At 39.3% G+C, this 22,428-nt stretch overlaps 1 protein-coding gene across 1 annotated transcript; it reads right to left on the bottom strand.

Annotated features, from left to right (window-relative positions):
- Window positions 1-454: 454 nt before the first annotated feature.
- On the bottom strand, window positions 455-20,948 carry CYBB (cytochrome b-245 beta chain). The gene is made up of 13 exons (XM_082775376.1): window positions 20,817-20,948; window positions 18,586-18,681; window positions 16,906-17,016; window positions 13,503-13,587; window positions 12,168-12,313; window positions 11,157-11,347; window positions 7,640-7,769; window positions 6,896-6,988; window positions 5,221-5,474; window positions 4,764-4,926; window positions 3,760-3,906; window positions 3,352-3,476; window positions 455-2,636 (listed from the first exon to the last, which is right to left on the bottom strand). Exons 1-13 carry the CDS (start codon window positions 20,859-20,861, stop codon window positions 2,510-2,512), a joined length of 1,713 nt encoding a protein of 570 aa, XP_082631502.1. The 5' UTR covers window positions 20,862-20,948; the 3' UTR covers window positions 455-2,509.
- Window positions 20,949-22,428: the final 1,480 nt, after the last annotated feature.

Here is a 22,428-nt window from a genome sequence, read left to right as displayed (position 1 = left end):
TGGCAGAAAATCCCCAAACACACGGAAGGAGGAAATTTTCAGCAAGGGGCCCGGCCTGTAGCAGCGATCTATTTCCAAGCAATGTCATCGGGACACCAAACAGGACTGTGCTATAGGCTCACCTGTAGCCTGCTGCCCTGGAAGCAGTGGTGTTGTCACAGCCATGATCATCTAAGACTGGCATGTCTCAAGCAGCTCACAGAAATGCCACCTATGTGGGGAATGTCTGTAGACCAGGCAAGCATTTGGAAGGAGGGCTTCACTCCATTAGCAAGAAGACAGCAGCGTTGAAAACAACACCACTGACATCCCTCCATGCTTAGCTGAAGAGCAAGGAGGACTTGATCTAGTTTCTTTCATATGTTTGTGTTTCAGTGCTATCTGTCTCACTCACGTATCCTAGATTAAAAAAAAAAACACCCTTCATATTTCATATTCAGACCACGATTGTTAATGCACGTCTCATATTTCAGCAGTATTTAATAAAACAAACCTTTGAAAGAAACTGAGAAGCTGTTGCTTGCTCTTTTACATGTTTTAGGAAGACAGTGGTTTATCGATAAGCACACAATTCCTTTTTTCTGGCCAACAGTCCCTGGTATAAATGTGCAGCAGGTCAGGGAGTGTCATTAGAACTGGCTGTGAAAGGAAAGATCCCTGGAGTTGTAGGAACAAACATGACAATGTTTAGAAAATGAATAAGTGAAGTAAAATGCACCCGCCTCCAAGAGTCTTCAAATGCTTAGGGTCTTAAATATGCTGTATTAGACCCCTTCTTCCTTCTGTATCGATTAGACCCCAAACTTCCAGTTTGCTAGCTGACAGTGTGAAAATCCGATCCTATGTCCATTAAAATCAAAGCCAAATATTTCAGTGCTCTCTGCAGAGGATGAGAGCCTTCCTGTATTTACATAGCAATTCTTTTTATTCCAATGAAGAAGTTTATTTAATTCTGCTTAAGCTCTGTTCTGATTTAATAGGCATGCTTCAAACACTATTGTGTGGATTTAAATATGGCCCCTTTGAGAATTGAAGAAAATAATTGAAAAAATCCTCACCAAGAGCTGATCTTTAGTTGTGTTTACCAATTTCTGCCCTTCAGATGGTGATACAATTCAGTGTCATATAGGTACGTTTTATATTAATAAATAAAAATGGTAAGCTGTCCTTCTAAAGTAGCATGAAGTGCTTGGATAACATTTAGAAATGGTATAAATGGAGAACGCATCCCGTCTGGCAAGCTGGGGTGTAAAATACACTACATACAACCAGAAGGTTACACAAACTTGTGTGAAGTTACAGAAGGAGGTCACCACTTTTTTTCTGCCGACTGCAGGAACCTGTCAGCAAGGTCTAGTGTTGTGTAGGAGCTACCATCGGGCTTGGCAGAGGAGTTTTAAAGGCAGTAAGCAGGTGACAGGGCTGAACTGGGCTGAAATAAAATGTCTGTTTTAAGGTGTGTTGTTTTTTTTTTCTTCTTTTCCTGCAGCTTTTTTTTTTTTTTTTTTTAATAACCTGTTACCTGTACTGTACATACAGAAGCACTGTGCTTTGTATGGGTTTCCTGCACACATGCAAGCTTTATTCATGTCTCTTCCAGCTACTGTCCCCACGGTATTTGCTTTCTCAAACCTATCTCACTACAGTCAAAGAGGAGCAGCTGAACAATAGGGCCAAAAGGCCTGTGTGCATTTTAAAATGCTTCACAAAAGACCCATTAAACCACTCAGTGAGGAGTCCTTTCAGCCTTGAAGTCAGAAATTTAGAGATGTGAAACTGAAACAGTTCGGAGCTGCTGAGCGATGGCTCACAGTCTGAGCGTAGGACTTGGTTTGGCACCAGCCTCATGGTCCCCTCTGCAGCTGGGCGATGGTGGCAGTGGTGCTCTGACATCCAGGTGATTCCTCTTCACTTCTCTGCTTCCCTAAAGAGAAATGGCTGCTTTCCAGCTGCCCATGCTATCTCTTGGACGAGGCATTTAGGCTTGTACCTGGAAGCCTGAGAGATGCTGGTGTGCAAAGCAGATTTCCTGTTCTAAGGTCCAGTTTTTCCTACGCACCCTTCCCTAAGTCCTTCCTCATTCCAGAGACTCCCTGTAGCCAGGATAAGCTGTCTCTTAATAGCAAGCATTATGCCAGAACGCCTTATAGTTTAATAGCATTAAGCTTTCTCTGCGTAAATTGGTTCCCAAATGCGTATGTCTGCCTTGAACCTTCAGCAGTCATTATGAATAACAGGAGGATAAAGACAGTTGAGGGGAATTCCCCTCACACAGATGAAGAATAAATTCTTGCTAAATTGCCAGCGTGTTGGGGGGTGGGTGGGCAGGCAGTGCAAACTTTCTTAAAGTAAAACGTGACTCCTACTCTACCGCAGCGCCAGAATAATTCCAAAGAAGCAAAGGGATATGCATTTGCGAAACTGGGATTAGAAGCCGGGCTGCTCTTCCCACGAAAAGATCCAGTCTTTAGGCTTTGTATTGAATGAATGACTGCCACATATTTGGGAGTTAGAAATTTTCCTTGTTAAAGATGAAGTGTACTCCTCGTGGGTCAGCTTCCGAGTTACTGATGCTCTGCTTGTTGAGCGTGTCAGCTAGGCCCTCAGGTCCACACAGAAAAACACCTATTCTGGAACTGTGAAGAAAATGAAAACATGGTCAGGAACTAAATATAGAGCAGCTGGATGTTGTTTGTGCATATCAATCTTATGTTCTGTAGCTGCAAGTTGTTTTTTTCTCAGTGACAAAACTTAAAGGAGAACAGCATGTCTCCCCTTTAAAACTTATAACCCCTTCAAACTTGTAAGGCATTTACTACTGCTTCTAAAGCAGATGGTGGGCTACATCTCAGCTCAGCAGAAGTCAGTGAAGACAGTTCAATGGACCTCAGTGGAATCAATAAAGTCTCAGAGTTCATGACAAATTGTTGAAAGGAACTGTTCTATTTTTTCCTACAAATTTTGGGTGCTCAGCCAAAGACCATCAATATTTAGTTTTATTTATTTATTTACTTATTTATAGGTAGAAAGCATTACTATTTGAGGTATTTAGAGGTCAAATGACTTTCCTATCTACTTCAGCTAGGAAGTTGTGATATGTTTTTTCTAAAACATCTGCTAGTAATTGCATACCTCACCAAGCATGGATGATTTTTTATTTTTTTTTTTAAGCTGTAGGTTAAAACAATTTGGTCAAGACTCCAGGTCATGTCCATGTCTGAAACCAGATTAGAAGATACTTGGAGATTGTTGTTAAAATACTCTAAAATACTGTCCTCAAACATTATCAGTGAAAGGAACAAGATTGTGCTATTATGATGTTCAGACAGAGGACTATCAGTACAGGTTTACCCTGGATGCTGCCTTGCAATGGTTTTGAACTCATTTTCCCAGTTAGGTCTTCCATACAAGGTTTTCTGCTTAAGGCCTGTAATCACATCCTTCTCTTCTTCATGATGCACTACAAAATGAGTGGCCTGTGGGAAATGAAAGACAAAGGACAGCATCATGTCAATATGCACTGAATTATTTGCAAACCAAGAACATTCCTGAAGAATTTATGGTGTTTAGGAAGGAAAGTTACATGGGTATAGTCCTGACTGGTAGTGTCCATCTCCCTCTTTTCCCCTGACTGGGTTATCTCAAGACTTAAAGCCATAGTGTTGAACACTGAAATGACATTTCTTTTGGAATGAACTGTTTTAGTCCAAGAACTGTAATCAGTACATAAGGCAGTGATATTTTCTGCAGTGTTTTTACCTGAGATTCATCCCAGCCTGTAAGGTAGATGTTATAGCTGAGAAACTCTGCGTTATTTCTCTCCTGCATTTGAGTTTCCAGAGACTGCAAGAGGTCAGCAAACCATTCAAAGGCATGAGTGTCCCTGCAAAGCCAGTAAAAATAGATCTGGAAGAGACAAGAGTAAACTGTCAGGGGACATAGTCCTTTAGGTTTCCGGGTTTCTGTCTGCTGACTAAATGAGGATTTCAGACTTCTTGTAGAAATTGTCCTGACCAGTTCAGCTAATGGGTAGGCAGTACTGAAGCTATTCAGGAGTTGTGACACTGGGAGGGTTGTGAAGCAGAATGAGTGACTGCAAGAACAAAGAAACATCTTTCTATTTGTCTTTCACTAGTGGGTTACGTTTGTAGTTCAGGATGTTTCCCCAGTTGTAAAACAGCTTGTTAGGATGTAAAATAATGACCTGGAGGTATATTCTATCTCCCTGTCTGCTGGCAGGGAAGTTAAATTAAAGCAGGTAACGAAATCAGATCTGTCCTCTGGATATGCCCATAACTGTGGAGTGTGGCCCCACATCTCTGCACAGGGACTTTCCAGGGGCAGAAGGCAAGAAGAGGATGGCAGCAGGGTGCTTCCACTGACAGAGTTGCTCTCTTTGTTGTTAGGGAAGGCACACAATGTTTGCATGTGCTGGGGAAGTATGGCATGTCTTTTTGTATCTACCATGGCTTGAATGGCACTTCCACCACAGGTGGAAATCCCCAAATCCCCAGGACCACAGGCAGGATTTGCTTATAGGGTTTTGCTCCTAGGGTATTTCTCCTTTTTTTTTTTTTTTTTTTTTTTTTTTTCATCCTCTTGCTTCCCTGTCTGCTCCTCTTGTGACACAATTGGGCTCTTCTTTCAGGATTTATGCATGTTTGGAGCCAGATCCCTTTTCTGGGCCTGTTTCGATTTGGGCTGTCAGCCCTCCAACAACTACATGAGTTCTGGGAAATTTCTGTGACAAAGAGGACACGTACCTTCTTAAGTTTTAGGTTCGTTGCATCGTGGCAGTATTTGTACCAGACAGACTTGAGCACGGATGCAAATGGTGTGACCCCTATCCCAGCTCCAACAAGCATAACAGTTTCATAACTGAACACGTCCTCACTGGCGGTTCCAAAGGGGCCGTCCACAGCTATCCTGAAATCAAAAGTACTCTTAATAAATCAGTAGTGAATATTTGTTAGCACCATTTAAAGTAACAGTAGAAAGGTAAAGTATTTGTCTGTTAAAATGCATGTTTGGGCTGAATGCTAGAAAGTAAGAGAAAAGGTGGATTTGATCATAGGAGGGAACTGGAAGGAGCAGTCCAAGGTCAGAATCTGTGATGGAAGTAGTTAATGACTGCATCGCAGGTGCCACCAAACTGGCTGAGTACAATTTAAAGTGTTTAAGATTTTGGTTGGCTTTGTGGTGGAGTCTCTCTGTACATACTTGGGCAACTTCCAGGCCTCCTGGAATTCTTGCTTGTCACATCCGCAGGCATTGAACAAGCCCTCTGTCCAGTCCCCCACAATACGGACATGAATACTGAAGTAATCCTCTTCTGGGGCAGAGGTTAGAGTGAATGGATGCCATTCCAGTTTAGACACTGCTGGACATTTGACAAAAATATATTGTCCGACCTCCATCTTGAAACCCTTCTTCATCATCTGGAGCTCAATCGTCTTGAAAGGATGAATCACCACCTACAGCCAGAGGGACAAGGGGAAAAAAAAAAGACAAAAGGAAAAGGCTTTCTTCCCTGATCACTGGTTTTATCGGTCCTTCATCATCCTTTCCTATGAAGGCAAGGAAGGCAGGTGAAACTTTGTTCCTAGTAAACTGGGAGTGAGAAGCAATGCCTGACAGCTGGGTGAAAGACTGCAGAAGATGCGGAGTTGTTGGCTGAGGTACCTTTTTCACACTGTACGTGCAGTCACTCCAAAAGGGATAGGTCAGACTGGCACATCTTGTGACACATCACCAGATTTGTGTATGCACATTGTTAACTCTACGTGCAGCTTACACAGTGGCACAGTGTTAATGAAACTGGATGCATGTATCAACAAAGAGCTATCATACAGGTAGGGAATTAGACAGGTAGTACCACTGGAAACTGAAGTTTTCATGTTATACCTGGGTGGGAACTATAGTTGTGCCTATTGTACCTATATTTAGCCAAGAATTAACAGTAGGAATATCTAGAAGCAAGGCTAGTATTTCAATCACTGCAATTTTTTAATCCTAAAGTTGTTTGCCAATGTTATTTTCAGTTTTTAGAAGAGAATCAGGTCTCTGTTTATTAATGTAGGTATCAATAATAGCGCTCAGCATTGTGGAAGAAGCTTCCTGCCAACAAGGCACCAAGTAGGCACAACAGACATATGATGCAGAAATAGAGAGATTTTGGTAAAGTTACTAGAAAGCATGCTAGAGTATAGGTGCCTTCCAATATGTCAGCATGGTGCCAGGAACAGCAGAGGCATCTACTATGATCCCCCAGATCCTGCTATGACTTGAACAGGGTAGGTCCATGAGATGCAACACACTGCCACGTGAAGAAATTATGTTGGGAAAGGCCAGGGGAGTTTTTGTATTTCTGAGTTTGATGCCACGATAATTTGCCTATCTTACCTTCAGAATCAGCATTAACATCTCTGCAACACACCATGGGGACCTACCACCTAAGCTTAATGTTAGCTTTGGCTGTGCAAAATAGGTACCCCCTAGCTCTCCTACTCAGAAGACATTTGTTCTGCTGAAAAATCAGAATTCCTAAATATCCAGGTAGTTTTGAAAACAAAGATTTGTTATCCTAAATTACTCTTTATGCCGTGGAGTATTTACATTGGTGAGCGTTTCGCTAGATCTGAAGAAAATTAATTCTCTAAGACTCAGTCCTGTGCCTTAGCTAACTTCTTCCTGCACTCTTTGAAAGACCTTCTTAGGGACAACTATCCTTGGATGTTAGAGGTTAGTATTATTTTTGTGTGTTAGCAGCCAGGACACACCTGAGAGGACTTTAATTGACCACATTGTCTGATGTGTAGGGACTGCTGGCTTCGCTGCAGCGTCTGGAAAAATTGGTAACGTTTTGCCCAGTGTTAAGCATACCATCAACACATACCTTTGTGATAACAACCTTCTGCTGTGACCTCCAAAACCGCACCAACCTCTCACAGAGGTACAAAAACATGGGACCTACTACCCACTTCCATGTCTGTTAACAGAATAAAATGAGAAGTCAGATCATGAAGATGGCAATTGACATTACACTGAGTTCTGGAAGTGCTATTAACAGGAGTTAATTTAAGTTACTTATCAACCAGAGAAGGGAAGCCTTAAAATATATGACACCTTCAAAATAGCTTCTGCTCAGAGAAAGAATTTATTTCTTTGTTGAGAATTGCAGTTGGATTTTTAATGGATACAATAGTTACAGCAATGCACTTTCCTATGGGTGATTTTGTCTATACCTTAAAACTAAGGTAGGTAGGTGTAATGAGGAATACAACTCTCAATGTGTTACTGACTCAGGTCTGTATTACTGCAGGGAAGTTTTCTGTTAACAGCTCTGTCTGAAACATACATGAAAGCCAGCCTGGTTAGTCAGTAAGAGCTGAAGTTTCAGCTCTTGATGTCTGAAGACAATCATTTTCTGTTAATGATTATCGATCCATTAATAATATGAAACTATTATGTGGATTATAGCACTTTTTAGGAACTGCAACAAGCTGCAAAATACATTTCGTAAACACGTATTGCTTTACGTAAAGTAAGCTGCTTTCTGCAGTGACTGTATACATTATTTAACAAAAAGTGAACTCTAAACATTTTTGATTGACTCTACACTCGGAACAATTGTTCTTACCATAGGAGGATTCCCTGAAAACTGGGGGATTGGGCAAGCTCCTTTTGTCCCCCACTTACTGAAGTTCTTATAGCAAATCTCTGGTTTATGTTCAGCCAGACTTGCATCAGTCTGTCCACGTACAATACGCCTGAAAAAAAATTGCAAAACATTAAGGGAATGAAATGTAAATGAACTTATTGTCATGAACTGTCACTTATTATTATTCTGTTTATGTACTAATCTATTTCCATGAAGTTATGGACTTCTGCAGTGTTGGTGTTCCTTTTGATTCAGTTCTATTTCTCTGACCAACCCACAAAATTCCTATTAAAATGATAATAACGAGGAGGAAAGTTTGTAGGGGAAAATACCAACAACAAGATCAGACGAGGAACTAAGGGGTATGTTCATTATCATTTCCAGTACGTGGTCACAATAGGAAAACTTCATTCTTTTCAAAGCAATCCTACTTTTTCCTTCAATAAGAAAAACCAAACAGGGAGTGGGCTCAATAATCAGTTTCCTAGTGAAATAATCAGTTTCCTAGTGATCAGTGCAGAAATTATTACTGTTATTTAGCTTAGAAATCATAGAGAACCCATTCCAAAGTACCTCCTTTGATACTTTCTCTCTCTTTAAAGCTGCACAGTAGATGTTCAGTTGGTGTGAATGGGCACAGGTTCCTCTGGCTCAGTGGAGCTACGCCAGCCTGCCAGCCAAACCAGCTGATGTCAGTTGATGATCCTGACTCTATATTTCAGCTTGTGTTTTGGCTTGGTTTGTATTGGTTGTTTGTTTTATTATAGAGAAGCCTGATTTCTCCAGTTCTAGCTTTCTAGTAGCAGAGCTGGTGCTGGAAGAAAATTTCAGTCTTGAGGACGAAAAACATACTCAGAACTTGTTCGACATTTCCTGCCTCTGTATGGAGTTCTACCAGCCTCTGGGGCACGTGAGAGTCCCCAGAATGACAGTAATTAGTAGGATGATGGTGATAGCAAAGAAATGAAGATTTAGATCTGATGACTTTCCCTGGAAATGGTCTGATTCTGATTGGCTTCATGCCAATATGATCCTGTTGATATTTTCTTTCCATGACTTCTCTTTCTGTGTTTCAAGATTGGTTTCCTTGAACTGAACTGTGTTTCTGATGTTTCAATGAAATTTGGTATCTAAGTTAAATGCGTATCTGTCTTTAAGTGACAAATGTATCAGAGGATTATTGCAGTGCCTGTGCACTATCTTGAAAGTTAAAAGATTTCAACGCTGATAAATACTACTAGCGAATCGCTTCCTCATTAAGGGTTTCATTGTCATCCTGCCTGAAAAATAAAGGGAAAGAATGACACTGTCCTAGGAGCATCACGAGTTGCAGTTTGCAGGATCACCAGTTGCAACTCACTTCCCCACTAGTGACAACGGCTTCAGCGGAGCCACCCTCTGGGGTGATTTACAGGAACAGGAGGAGCCCATTTTCCACCTGTTTTCTGACAACCCTCACCCCCATCACTTAAGGGAAAGAGTGGGCCTGGTGGCTTTTGCCCTGCCTTATAATCCACTCAGAGTTTGACAATGCTGGGAGCTTGTACAAGAAAAGGGAAACAATTATTTTCACTTACTGTGCAGTGTAGATGCTCTTCCAGTACTGAAATTAAGCTTTCAATAATATAGCCTTATCATTACTTCTTTTTCTGCTACAAGTTTTACTTTAACTTCCAAGGCAGGGTGATCTGGATCTCTGTACTCTTTCCTCTTTACATTTACTACAACAGGAAGATTTGGACTTTTGTCTGTGACATAACTCATGCACAGAATACTGGTGATGGAAAAATGCTTTAACAGCTTGTAACAGACAAGAATTTGCCCCCTTCATTCCATTAACTATATTTGCTTCAGTTTTCTGTATATACATGTCTATACGTATGCACATATACCTATGTATGACACAGCCTTTTCTTTTGAGATACGATGACATCTATGCCTCTTTCAAACATACAACTTTGCGAGTGTCAGATCATACTTATTTTATAACATCTATCTTTACACATCTAAGATTCCTTCCCTGAGCATAAAAAGACCATCTAATATTTTTTCAGTATAGTATCATTTTCTCTAAACTTGAAATGTCTTTTGCTTTTAAGGCAAAATACGATGGAGCTATCTTTGCCTGAAAGTGATCTAACACCTATCCTGCATACGAGTAACGGCCCCTCTGAGTTCACTGCCAGAAATCATCCTTCCATCTACAGATAATAATATTCCTGTGTTTATCTCCTCCCAAAGTCTAGCTGAATCTCTCTGACAACCACGTCGACCTCTACTGCTGCCCAAACTCTGTCTTTTCAGTACTATGTTATTAAAATGATGAAGATATAGTCCACATCCAAGTAACCAAAAAGTCAGCTTCTATGAAATATATGCTACTCACTGATTGCTAGAAAGAGCAATGCTTGCTTTCTGACAGCATTGTGCAGTAGCTGTTGACAAGTCTGGACATTTTGTCGGTAATTATAATGTGTTTGCTGAAGGAAACATGACCCATTTGTTCTTTTCCTTCAATGTTTTACTCAAACATTCTTCTTGTTTTGGAAGTTTAAATGGACTATCGTTGCTGGTGATCCTCCTCTGCCTTCTATTTTTGCTGTTCCTGTTGTAATCTCATTTCTGTCATCTTTTTTTTTTTTTTTTTCTAGCACTATTTGACTAAGAGGAAGTGTTGTTGAATAGTCATTTTTGTTGGGCATTTTTAAAGGACACTTTCTAGTGCTCTGAATCCTTAGCTATTTTTAAGGTAATAACACCTAGAATTTCATTGTAAATGGATAAAATGGATAAAATAGCATAATTATGAACTATGAAATGTGGCTTGGAAGATTTAGCTTTTTTTTTTTTCTCTTTATGCATCAGTTCTGTAGTTTTAAAAAATGAAACTAAAGTTCATTTTTTAAGCAGTTAAATTGCTTGTGCATTGTCCTAAAATTGTTTCAATAGGCTATTCAGATAATTCAGAAGGTATGGAATGAACTAACTGTTGGAAAAGAAAATGTTTGGCATTTTAAAGTTACAAAAACGTACAGCTACCTGTATTTGAGCTGCAACAGCTAAAAATCTATTATGAAATGCTGTTGATACTAAAAGCCCCAAAACTCATCCAAGTCTGAAAGATAAATGCATGTTGTTATAGTTATCATTTATTCCACAAAATCCTAGGCCTTATGTTATTACTATTCCTTTTAGGACACAAAGATAAAATACAAATTAGAAACCAGAACCCTGGGAAAGAGCTTTCCAGTTTAAGTATCAGAAAGAGTTGGTTATCAGTGAACTGATAGGCTTGACTTTCATAAGCCTCATGCATGTGAATAACTTGTTGCTTGTATCTGAGGGCCTATTGGCCTCAGAATCCATATTGGTGTATCATTACCATAAAAGTAACTGCTGTTTAGTGACTTAAGTCTCTATATATATCTGTGGGTAGAGAGCTTTAAGCTAAAACATAGAAGTTATCATGTATTGTGCAATAAATGCGAATACTCACCCAGCACCATGGATGACAAGGCCAATAAAGAAGATGACAAAGAGATGATGTGTGTACCAAAATACTTCAAAATATGACCTTCTGATGGTTTTGGTGGATGACGTGATGATTAGTATGAGGGCCAAAGTGATGATAACACCAGTGAGACCAGCCAAGTATGTGAAAGCCACATATAAGCCCCCCACGGGATTCTGTAAAATAATTGAACACATTGGTCTAAGGAAGAGGCTGCATCAAAGCTGAGCCAGCTGAACCACCAGTCTGTCTCCCTGGCCAATTTCTTTATCTTGTTGCAAATCTTTAAGTCACTTTCTATGAATTTGCCAACAATGTTTTGAAAACCCACTCCATTTTTGTTTTACTGCAAATGTACTCTTACTAAAGTAAGTGGAAATTGAGATAAAGGATTTTCTACCTATTAGCACACCAAGGACTGTTTCTTACTCTGCCACTGCTCAGCACTAGGGGCTTGGGGAAAAGAAAGATTTTTGAGCAACTCTGTTTCTAGAGCTGAGGTCCTACATCCATATATAGGAAGCTAAATTAAAGCTCTCATTTTCAGTCGTGTTGTGCAGCTGTGGTTCTCAAAACTTATGTCAGACTCTTGGTGCTTCTGAGGAATGGGGAGATTTTTTTATTTATTTATTTTTATTTTTTTTTTGGTGTGTGTATGTTTGTTTGTTTATTTTCAACCAGAATTTAGGGAGCTCAAGGTCAAAAGTTTTGCTTTGATTTCTGTCTGCCTAATGAGAAGATTTCTTTATGGGGCATTTGTTTTTATGGCACGGTTTAAAGCTAATGTGAAATCCTCACGTGAAAAGATATAAAGTATTACCAAAAGTCAACCATGTTATTACTGACCAACATAAGGGAATGAATTACAAAAGACTGTCCTGCAAGATGGTTCAAATGCAGATTGTGCACTCCAGAAATAGGAAATCTACTGGGATATTCTTGCATGATTATCTAGATGAATGGAATAATGATTCTTCACAGCCTGATGTCACTTACCGGAATAGTTTGCCTAAAAAAATTGACATAGCTTTCTTCTGGCTTATCACCAAGTTTCGAGAGCACAGATGCGAGAGTGTTTTTGTCCTCAACACGTGCTTGCACACTCCACTCCACATTGAATAAGTGTGCAATGGTGTGAATTGCTAGGAATGACAGAAACAATTAATTAGGGTTAAGCACAGGTTAAGTACTCAGTGTTTTGGGGTAACATTTGGATGAACACTGTAATGTTTCTCAACAGCAGCTTAGAACCTTTGCCACTCTCACCCCCTTCATTACAATTTCAGATCACTGACGTGTGTTATTGCTAAAGCTTCAACATCTGAAGTTTACACCTTTTACTGTGGAGAAGGAAGGAAAGAGGTAAAGGGAAAAAAAATCTAGAACATCTTTGTTCAACAGAGGCTTTCAGCAATTCAAGTTGAAGAGCGACTTTATACTTGGGATGGCTTAAGTTATCTGTCAGGATCATACAGGAACTATGGAGAAGAGTGAAGCAGTGAATCTGGATCTCTTTGGTGTCAGATTTTTTAGGGCTTCTTCACCCTAACAAAGCTTATTTGCTTTGTTTGGCTAACAGTCATTAGAAAGTTTTTGCTGGGCTGGACTTGTCCGTAAACTAGTACACCTGAAGTATTTCACACTATTTTCACAGTGTGTTATTGCAGGGGTAAGCTATACAACACTTCTCTAATATTTGCCACTTTTATATCACTGGATATTTACTCACATGCAAATCAGGGCCTGAGTGGCCTTACATAAACTGAATTGCCCCGTTCCTTTCCTGTGAACTGATGAGCTCAAGTAATCTACTGATGTTACTACTGTTCTAAGATACATGATTTGTTAGATACATGAATTGAGAAGTGGCAAATTTGTTGGGGAAAAAAAAAAAAAAAAAAAAAAAAAGAAAACCTTTAGTTTACCTGATAACAGATAAAACATGAAAATAATTCAATGGCCTGCCCTAGTTTTTACAACACTTTCTTTAATTATTTCTATTATTTTTTCAGATGTGCCAGCCAATTTATAAGCCTAAACAAAAAAATAGCTAAAGTACCAGGTTCTCAAGGCTTTGCTAAATACTCTTTATTAATCAGTGTCATGAATTCTGCTAACAGTGCAACAGAAAGGTATCATTTCTTACTTATCTTTTGCTCTCTGACAGTTGCAGATCAATGACTGAAAACTGTTCTAAGCTTTGATACATGCTGACTCCTTCAGGTTAATGAAATCAGCTCTCTGCCCATATCCATAAGAACTTGAATCCCACCTGAATTTTGCCTAAAATGAAAAAGAAAGGAATAAACAAAGAAACATTTGAGTACCAACCAGTATGAAGGGCGATCATCCATGCCACCATTTTGTGAAAAGTGAGGTTCCTGTCCAGCTGTCGTCTGACACGGGTAGAGCAGCACTTTGGGGTTGAAGAAAAAAAGTATTTGCAGACTACTTGTGATGCCTTTGTATATTTATTTAAATGCAGGGAAAACAAAAACGCGAACAAAAAATGGATGCCCTAAGCATAACAATTGGTCACATTGGTGGTAAAGAATATTTAGGAATTCAGAATTCCTAAATATAAACAAAAATATATCACTCCATACTTAGAATATAATCACAGAGTTCACAGAGTTCACAGAATTTCTAGGTTGGAAGAGACCTCAAGATCATCGAGTCCAACCTCTGACCTAACGCTAGCAGTCCCCACTAAACCATATCCCTAAGGATATCCCTAATCATATCCCATATCCCTAATCATAATATTATATATCCCATATCCCTAATAATAATAATATTATATTTTAATATGTCCCATTGAAACAAAGTATATGATAATGAGAAAAAAATAACATGCAGTATGGCAAGAATATATGTCTTATCTGTGTTAAATTTAAATGATGTTATAAATAGAGGGAATCATCACACTCTGCCATGCCAGGACAAGGTGACTGTTTTGGTAGGGATTCAGGTTTCCAGCTAGCATCAGAATCCTGTTGTGGTTCACACTGTAGAAATGGACTGCAAAGCCATAACTGTCATCTCAGAGAACTTCCACTCCAAACGCAGCAGTCACTTATGTTCCTGAGTGATTCCTTACCCATAACACTGGGTGTACTTGCCAGACATTCATTTGCAAATTGTCACTAATGTTATCCAAAGAGAAACAGGAATAAAAAAAACCTCTCCGCTAATACAAGCTGAAGAACTTGGTTCTTAAGAAAAACAGAATGGTATTTTCATTAACGATTATGACAGGTGCCTAAGAGACCCTATCTACATTGTGCTGTAGTCTGTGGCTGTTCTCTTATAAATTGAAGTTCTTGTAAACCTAGCATTTGTTGCCTCCACGCAGTAGAAAGCATAAATATCCTGTGTTGTGTCCTTATATTGCTTTTGCTAACTGCCAAAAGTAACAAAACACTAAGCAAGCTAAAACATTATATGCCTTGGAACCATATAAATGTTTCACACAAGAAATTAAGAGAGATCAAAATTTTCTTCCAAGTGCTTGCTGGACATTAACTTTGTAGACAGACAGGTAAAGTATCTTCCCAGGTAACAGGGTGGATCTGATCATTCCAGATCATTGTTTTGTTTTGTTTCATTTTGTTTTGTTCTCCAGCTATGACTTTGATTAAAAGGCAAACTTTAACACTACTGCAATGACTTCAGCAGACTATAACAACAGCCAGAATAAATTTCACCTTCTCTGCATCATGTGTCTTGAGATATAATTAAAAAGCTTGTAGAATAAAGAGTAGTACAGCATGGAAGTGCCCATCCTGCTTTTCTACCTTGCAAAAAGCAGGTAGGAACACTAGGTCTTGCTGTTTAAGAGTTTAAGACCAAGCAATGGCAAAATGCTGTAGTTAAGTTCAGTAGTGAGGCTCATTAACAAAAGCAATGAATACAGCAACAAAGGGCATGCAAAGACAACACAGCCGTTCTTTCAATTAATAATAAACAACTTTGTGGTGTATCATTTCTGGGTGGCAGTATGTAAAGGGCAGGAGTTTCCATCACATTCCTATTGAGCAATTCACCCTCTGCCTAACCCCAGTGGCATTGCTACTGGAAAGGCCACTGCCCCTTCAGTAAGTAACATGACATTTAAAAATCCTGATTTTCTTAAGAGATCCTCACAGGTTTTACTTCCAGAGCATAGCTAATTAGACAAAAGAGTAGAACAAGCACAAACAGCTGCACCACTGCACCATGGCTACCACAGTCCTGTCCCTACCAGTGGGACACGAAGCTGTGCATGTTTTGCTTAAGGTATACAATTCCTTCCTTCCTGAGGTAATACAACACATTGCTACATTGCTATAGATATATTGTATAAAATGATTTATGTCTATAAATACATTGTATATGTAATATATAAATAAACAAATATATAAAAAAAAGCTATTGAGATTTATTGCATCAAGCAACAGAAGTGAAAGAAACTCCAAACAGTTTTAAAATCCTATTTTATGTCCCTCCCTCATGTCCTTATTCATCCTCAGAGTCCTGAGCTTCCTCACACAGCCTGGTGCTGTCACCTGCAAGCAGGCAGCAGAAATGAAGCTGCAGATCTCTACATGGTTCAGACTTGCAAACTGGGTAAGAGATGAGCAATTCAGGACAAGAAGCTTTAAGACTCAGTTGCAATACAATTCTCAACCCTTGGAATCAGTTTTTAGCATTCCAGTAATGTTTCTGAAAATGTCTTCAGCTCTTTCATTGCTTTGAGCTCAGAAGACTTCTTCCCAACCTGTTTACAACCCAACTTTGGACAGCATTGGAAATACAATTTCGGAGCTTAATGTGGCAGAAACAGTTCACTTTTTCATCCACACTGATTGTCAAACTGTATGTACTGGATGAGTGTACAGTGTGGGTTGTCTCTGATTATTTTCTTATGTGTTCCCTCAGCTGACAAGGGTCATCCATTTTGTATTAATAAGGTTTGCAACTTATAGATGCTTTTGGAGGCCTAATCATCATAGCTGTGGAATGGGAGCTTTTTATAGTATGCCTGAATAAAATCATTTTATCTTTCTGTCTGCATTATTTCTGCTGTAATAGAGATCTAGATTTCAGTAATGTGATACAGTCAGTGCTATCATAGGAAGCCACTCCAGATATCACCTAGAATTGGTTGTCCTTTTTCTTAGTGGTGGTTCCTTGCTGCTGTGCATAACGTGTGTATTTGGGAGCTAGAAATGGTCAAAAGGCTGGTGAACTATTTCATCCTGAGATAGAAATGCAATGCAGAAAAGAAAGAATGTAATTTATGAACCACTTGAAAAGTCCCATTCTAAGTCTGTGAAAGGATACGTTTGCTGTAAGAACTGAACATGCACAGACAGAAGACATGGATTAATTTCTCCTACTATAAATGGGTATTGTATCATTGACAAATGAGGCAAATATGTGTAAGCATCACCAGTGGTGTCTGGCAGACAGAACAGGGCCCTTGCATCCAAGGCAGCATGAAGCCCAGAAGGCAAGGATAAAGGGAAGAAGTCTAAGTCAAGGCTAAGTATCTCAACAGAACTCTAGGCATACCATTGGCATAAAGACCTCAGTCTTTCTCATAGCAAAACTTTGGCCTTCTCTACTTCTTCATAGAGGACATCCCCAAATAACAGTGTATTTGGGGAACTTGGACAGTCACTTGGGTGTATTTGCAAGGCTACTTGGGTTATTATCTTTCATAAATTTTGAAATTCTTTCTTCATCTTACCGCACTTGATCCTCTGAGGAAGGAGAGCAAGTTTCGACATACTGGCAGCAGAATCAGCATGCAGTTGAAATTCAGACAAGCTGCAGGAGCCCTTGCCAGAGCCAAGGCATGCTGTAATTGGAGAGATGCTATTATTAAATGAATTACCTAGGACATTATCCAGGAGACACATAAGCAAAGATTTCATTTATGTATTATATCACAAGTATTAATGAGTGTGAGATCTAGAGTTAATTAACAATGCTTGCATTTCAGAGTAGCCATGCTCTGGCCTAGTTAGGGGCACATATGCAGAAAGAAAACCTTCCTCCAGACAGACACTTTCCATGCCCAGTTTTGAAATACTATGGTTGTATGAAAAGCTCCCTCTCAGATCTGACAGTTCATGGCCAAGCACAGATGCAAGTCTAAGCCATCAGGAGAGTTTTCTGTCCCAGCGTTATAAAGAAAGAGGCCCTGCTGTGGTTTCAGTTGGCTGAGGGTTAGGACAGAGAGAAGGACAGCTAAAAAGGGAAGTGGTTGAGTGTTCCAAAAGACAATAAGACTGGATCAGGACTAGTCTTTCTTGTAATTAACATTGATATCACAGAAGCTTTGTCTTGCTCATAAAGCTCATGTTATCTTCAGAAGGTTAGTGTCTAAGGCTCCTGCTCCAACCTGTCCCTTGTGTGTGCACTTTTGTTGTCAGTAAAGAGAGTCTAGGAAAATTCATTGCCCCGTCTTTTAGGCATGTGTTCCCTAGATGTTGATCTTCACATCCTCAATAATTTCAAATTTTGACTAAGACAGTTTGGAAGGAGGGGTTAGTGACCATATTAATACAAAAACACTGAAGGGAAGAGAAAGATAGTGTGTGCTCTCCTTGCATTGACTGGGACCCTTTCAAGTTTCAGATCACAGTAAGAGTGACTTGGGATTACACTGAGAGTTATCCACATACAGATCTGTGCCCTGATAACAAAAGGCAGAATTTGATCCATAGATCTGAACCCTGCATGATCTGAAATCCTGCATGAGCAGGATTTCCTGCTTGGTTGAATTAAACCATTGATTTGCAGAGCTTCTACAAAAGGATGTGTACTGTAATTTGAAGATGAGAGTGATTTTTGAGTCTGTGATCAGGCTTTTAAACTATATGAACAAATGAATCTTCTCTATTTACCATGATCCTTTGTAGCTTTGGAAACACCTTCACAGTAAGACACCTAATGTTGCATCAACTAGTTAGGTTACATTGAATAGCCCAGGGTCCAGAATCACGTGTCTGCTTGAATACTATTCACACACTTGATGAATTATGATTGCTTTTCAGAGCTGATAACTATGTAAAATATTCAGGCTATGAAAAAGGGAAAATGGTTGCACAATAGTTCCAATGGCAATATTTTATTCACCTTCTGCTAAATAAAGTGGCAACAACACACTTAGTTTAATTATCAGGAGAATACTAGTTACCTGGAAACACCTTTAGAATGAGATGTCTCTATTTTACATACCAGCTTTCTATTCAGAAGCACTGGATGTCTGTCTGCATTAAGTTATCTGTTTATGTGTGAATTTAACTCCTACATGAACCTACTGCTCCAGCAACTTGATCCTGTTTCAGTCACAAAAAAAAATAGGGAAAAGTGCTATGTCTATGCTCAGTCTATGACAAGATAATGTATGTTTTGTACTTACACCAAGGAGTTCTCTGGTGTAGAAGAATTTTTCTGGGACGTCATATGCAAGATAGAACCACCAAAAGAGGAAGACATTTAACCCCAGCCACACAAGCTGAAAGAGAAACAAAGAGGAAACTTTACAGTTTGTTGTTACAGATCACATAGCTGAATTTACACAGTTCAAAAAATCTTCAATTAGTTCATTGTGCTTCTATTTGCAGAGTTAGGTGTGCTGCAGGTGGAAATGGGCTTTAAGGAGCATAGGAGTGGCAATAAACCAAACCACAAGATATTGGTAGCTGAAACTTTTGCATAGTCTAAAAGACTTACAGTTATGTAAGGACTGTCATGTTACAGGTGTCTAGCTAAGTCTGTGAGTCTAGATAAATCTCCAAACATCATGAAAAGTTTCAAATGGCAGTTTGCCTGAAAATGTCCTTCCCATGCTGCACAAGTCCAGGAAAGTGAAGGGTTTTCCATCAGCATAAGGCAGGATATGGGAAATCCCCAAATCCTCATTATAGAATTAATCTAATCTCAGGATTAAATGCTCTTGAATACACATTTAAAGTGACAGTATGCCAGTCCCATGTACAGTAGCCTGACAGCATGCCCAGGAGGCCAAGATGTTTGATGTGATCCTTGATAGATTCTCACAGTCCTTGGTGTTGACCCATACAGAACATGGACCCTCTGAAAAATACAGTAACACTCTGGCAACTTGTGCTGAGTGGTCGAGTTAGGGGACATCCATGCTTTTCAGCTAGGGCCGGTGAAGATTGAGCATGCTGGGGTTAAGGATGCTATGTGTCTGTTTTATAGAGGGAAATCAATATAGACTGTGGCTGTCCCGTTCCTATCAAGCACTGGACATCCCTGTAGCTAGTCAGTGTATAATAAAGCCGTAGTGAACAATGCAGAATACTTTGGTAAGGAAAGTGAACTGTCTGTTCACTTAGTTGCTTTCTTTATTGGTGACTCCTTTAGTTTGTTTCCCTACTAGATAACCTTGTATACCCCTGAGACTAAAAAAGGAAATTAAAAAAAAAAATAAAAATCCTACTTGAACAACCTAATGGCCTCTTACTTAATTCTGTTAATATTTCAGTTCTGGTGCAAAAAATATGCCCGAATTCACCTCTTGGTAGTTTCAACTTCCTCAAGTCACTGCGGGTGACAGCAAACGTAGTTACTCCTTTTCAAAGTACTGAAGTGCTAATGCTTTATTCCTAAACTAGAGATAAGCATCTACAATGTTGTACGTAAGTATCAAATGTTCACAGCAGCAGCAATACATTTTTTGAACAAAGACATTCACATTTCAGTCACCACAAATATAGATTGTCTATGGCTTTTTTGCATTACTTTCACTATTTACATATACTAACCCCCCTTGGCAGAAATCCCATAAATGGCATTACATTTTTATTGTATATATTATGTAAAATAATATTATCGTATCGTATCATATCATATCATATCATATCATATCATATCATATCATATCATATCATATCTACACATATTAAATGTTGTATATGCATAGCTCTTGTATCACAATTATGTGGAAAAAAGTGAATGCTGAAATACTTTATCGTGCCTACGTTTTCTCCAAGGAGAACTGCCTTGCCTTACTCTTTGGCTCTTTTAAATGGGAATGAGATTTCTGGTACTTTTAAATCTTGCTTGGAATGAATTTAACCTACTTTCACAGCTACTCCATGCAAGCTATATACAAACTCAGTTCAAATGCTAGTTGTACTAACAAAGCATTCATGAATCTCTACTCTAAATTCTGGAATCTGACTCTAATATTAATTTTCTATCCTCAAGACACATCCACAGTGCTTTCAGTTACATCTACTTTTGTTTACTAAAGTGCAAGAAAGGTTTGTTGTTGTGATTGCTTTCTATTTTTGAAGTGCACATGGTTAACAGTGATATGTAATGTTATTCTTTTCCCTTAAGTCACTGTTGCATCCAAATAAAAGAAATACTTACATCTATTTCTAACAAATAAAATGACAGTTAACATAAGATCATTTCTAAATTGACAATAAAGCTGATAGCAATCAAGACACCAGCCAGGGCTCCTAAAACATCGTGTTCTTGAAGTGTGTCACTGCACTTGCTGCCCTAGTTTCAGAATAATCAGATAAATCATTCACTGACACAGTGAGATCTGCTTATTAAAACTTTCTGTAGAACTTTCTAATGGATAGAAATCACAATAAAAATTGTACTTACAACAACAAAGATGGACAGTCCTTCATTCTCCACCCAGTTACCCATGATTGCCTGAGACGAGAGTGCACAACAGCCCCGCTCTTTCTGGGATAGTGTCTCTGTCTTTTCTCATAAGGAAGTGAGAGCAGAAGCTTGCAGCAACCTGTTTCCTTTCTCATTCATTTAGGAAATAAGTTAACCATTGAATCATATCCATAGTTCAATTTCAAACACGTTTCTACCCCCTTTACATAGAACTTTTCATAACTCATACATATATAAACCATTGAAATAAACTTTTCCTCATGATATAGAATTTGGATAAAATAAATAATGTAACTGGTGAGGTTTTCTGCTGAAAAAAATATTGCCACTTTATGTAACTTTTAATGCTGAAGTGTAATACACAAAGCACAGAACAGTCATCTCCTCCCCAGTCTTGTCTTTTTTATCAGCTCAGGTCTGAGTTGCCATTCCTGCAGGTCCCCTTTGATAAATTATCAATAGAATTATTTATCTTTCAGTAATTTAATGTTCACAGAAACCTTCAAATGTAGTCTAACACTCCTCTTGTCTGGGACATACATGCAAACCTTGCCACTTCCTCTTTGCTTGGGTCAAAAGCGAGGACGTGTCACTTGACAGTCTGTTTTTCATATTTGGTACTGTCACACAGTTCCAGTCCTGGGAATCCTGTCACTCTACAAGAAAGAAAAAAAAAAAAAAAGAAAAGAAAAGAAAAAAAAAAAGTGAGGTAAATATTTTGCTTCTGTGATTAGAGAGAAGAAATGCAAAATCATCCAAATGTATTTTAGAACTTGCAAGCCCATGGACATTTATCCCAAGTGTATTCATTTAAAAATGTATATATATATTTGTGGGAAATTAATGATTCTGAATGTTTTGCCTCTGTGGTACCACAGTTCCCAAACCTACAATAAAGATGGCAAAAAGATAGACTGGAGGAGGCTTTGGGATTAAGAAAGCACATCTTTTGGCAAGGTACAGGCCCTAGAGAGGAGAAATCCCTTTACACATGCCTCATGCTCACTTTTTTCTCCAATTCCACCTGTTGCACCACAGAAATACAGATCTCCTCCCAAAGTGACTGACAGAAGTCTGATTTCCAAGGAGGTGAGATGCATGTATGGATGATGCTAATGCATTCTACAAAGATCTTTTTAAACATTAAAAGCTATGTCCTTCCCTTCCCTTCCCTTCCCTTCCCTTCCCTTCCCTTCCCTTCCCTTCCCTTCCCTTCCCTTCCCTTCCCTTCCCTTCCCTTCCCTTCCCTTCCCTTCCCTTCCCTTCCCTTCCCTTCCCTTCCCTTCCCTTCCCTTCCCTTCCCTTCCCTTCCCTTCCCTTCCCTTCCCTTCCCTTCCCTTCCCTTCCCTTCCCTTCCCTTCCCTTCCCTTCCCTTCCCTTCCCTTCCCTTCCCTTCCCTTCCCTTCCCTTCCCTTATACATAAGAGTTTGGCTTGTGATCTCTCTCTGCCAGAGCCATGCCATGTGGTTCTGCTTGCTCCCATCCTGCAGAACTTCATGGCTTCCCAGAAAGAAATTTTGGGAGAGCCTGGTGGGGCCTAGCACAATACTAACAGTTATAGAGAACAGGGCCATTTTCAGAGGCTTGA

Source organism: Aythya marila (genome assembly GCF_965140915.1).
Source record: "Aythya marila genome assembly, chromosome: 1".
Taxonomy (NCBI): Eukaryota; Metazoa; Chordata; class Aves; order Anseriformes; family Anatidae; genus Aythya; species Aythya marila.
This window is presented reverse-complemented; position numbering and strand designations above follow the sequence as displayed.

Bases quoted from the DNA above. Each gene is read 5' to 3' on its own strand.
- CYBB (XM_082775376.1), bottom strand. From the start codon at position 20,861: ATGGGTAACTGGGTGGAGAATGAAGGACTGTCCATCTTTGTTGTT. The intron at 12,314-13,502 runs GTTGGTACTCAA...TGTCATTCCTAG, and splicing joins GATGATCGCCCTTCATACTG to CAATTCACACCATTGCACAC. The intron at 7,770-11,156 runs GTGAGTATTCGC...ATTTTTTTTCAG, and splicing joins CTTGTCATCCATGGTGCTGG to GCGTATTGTACGTGGACAGA.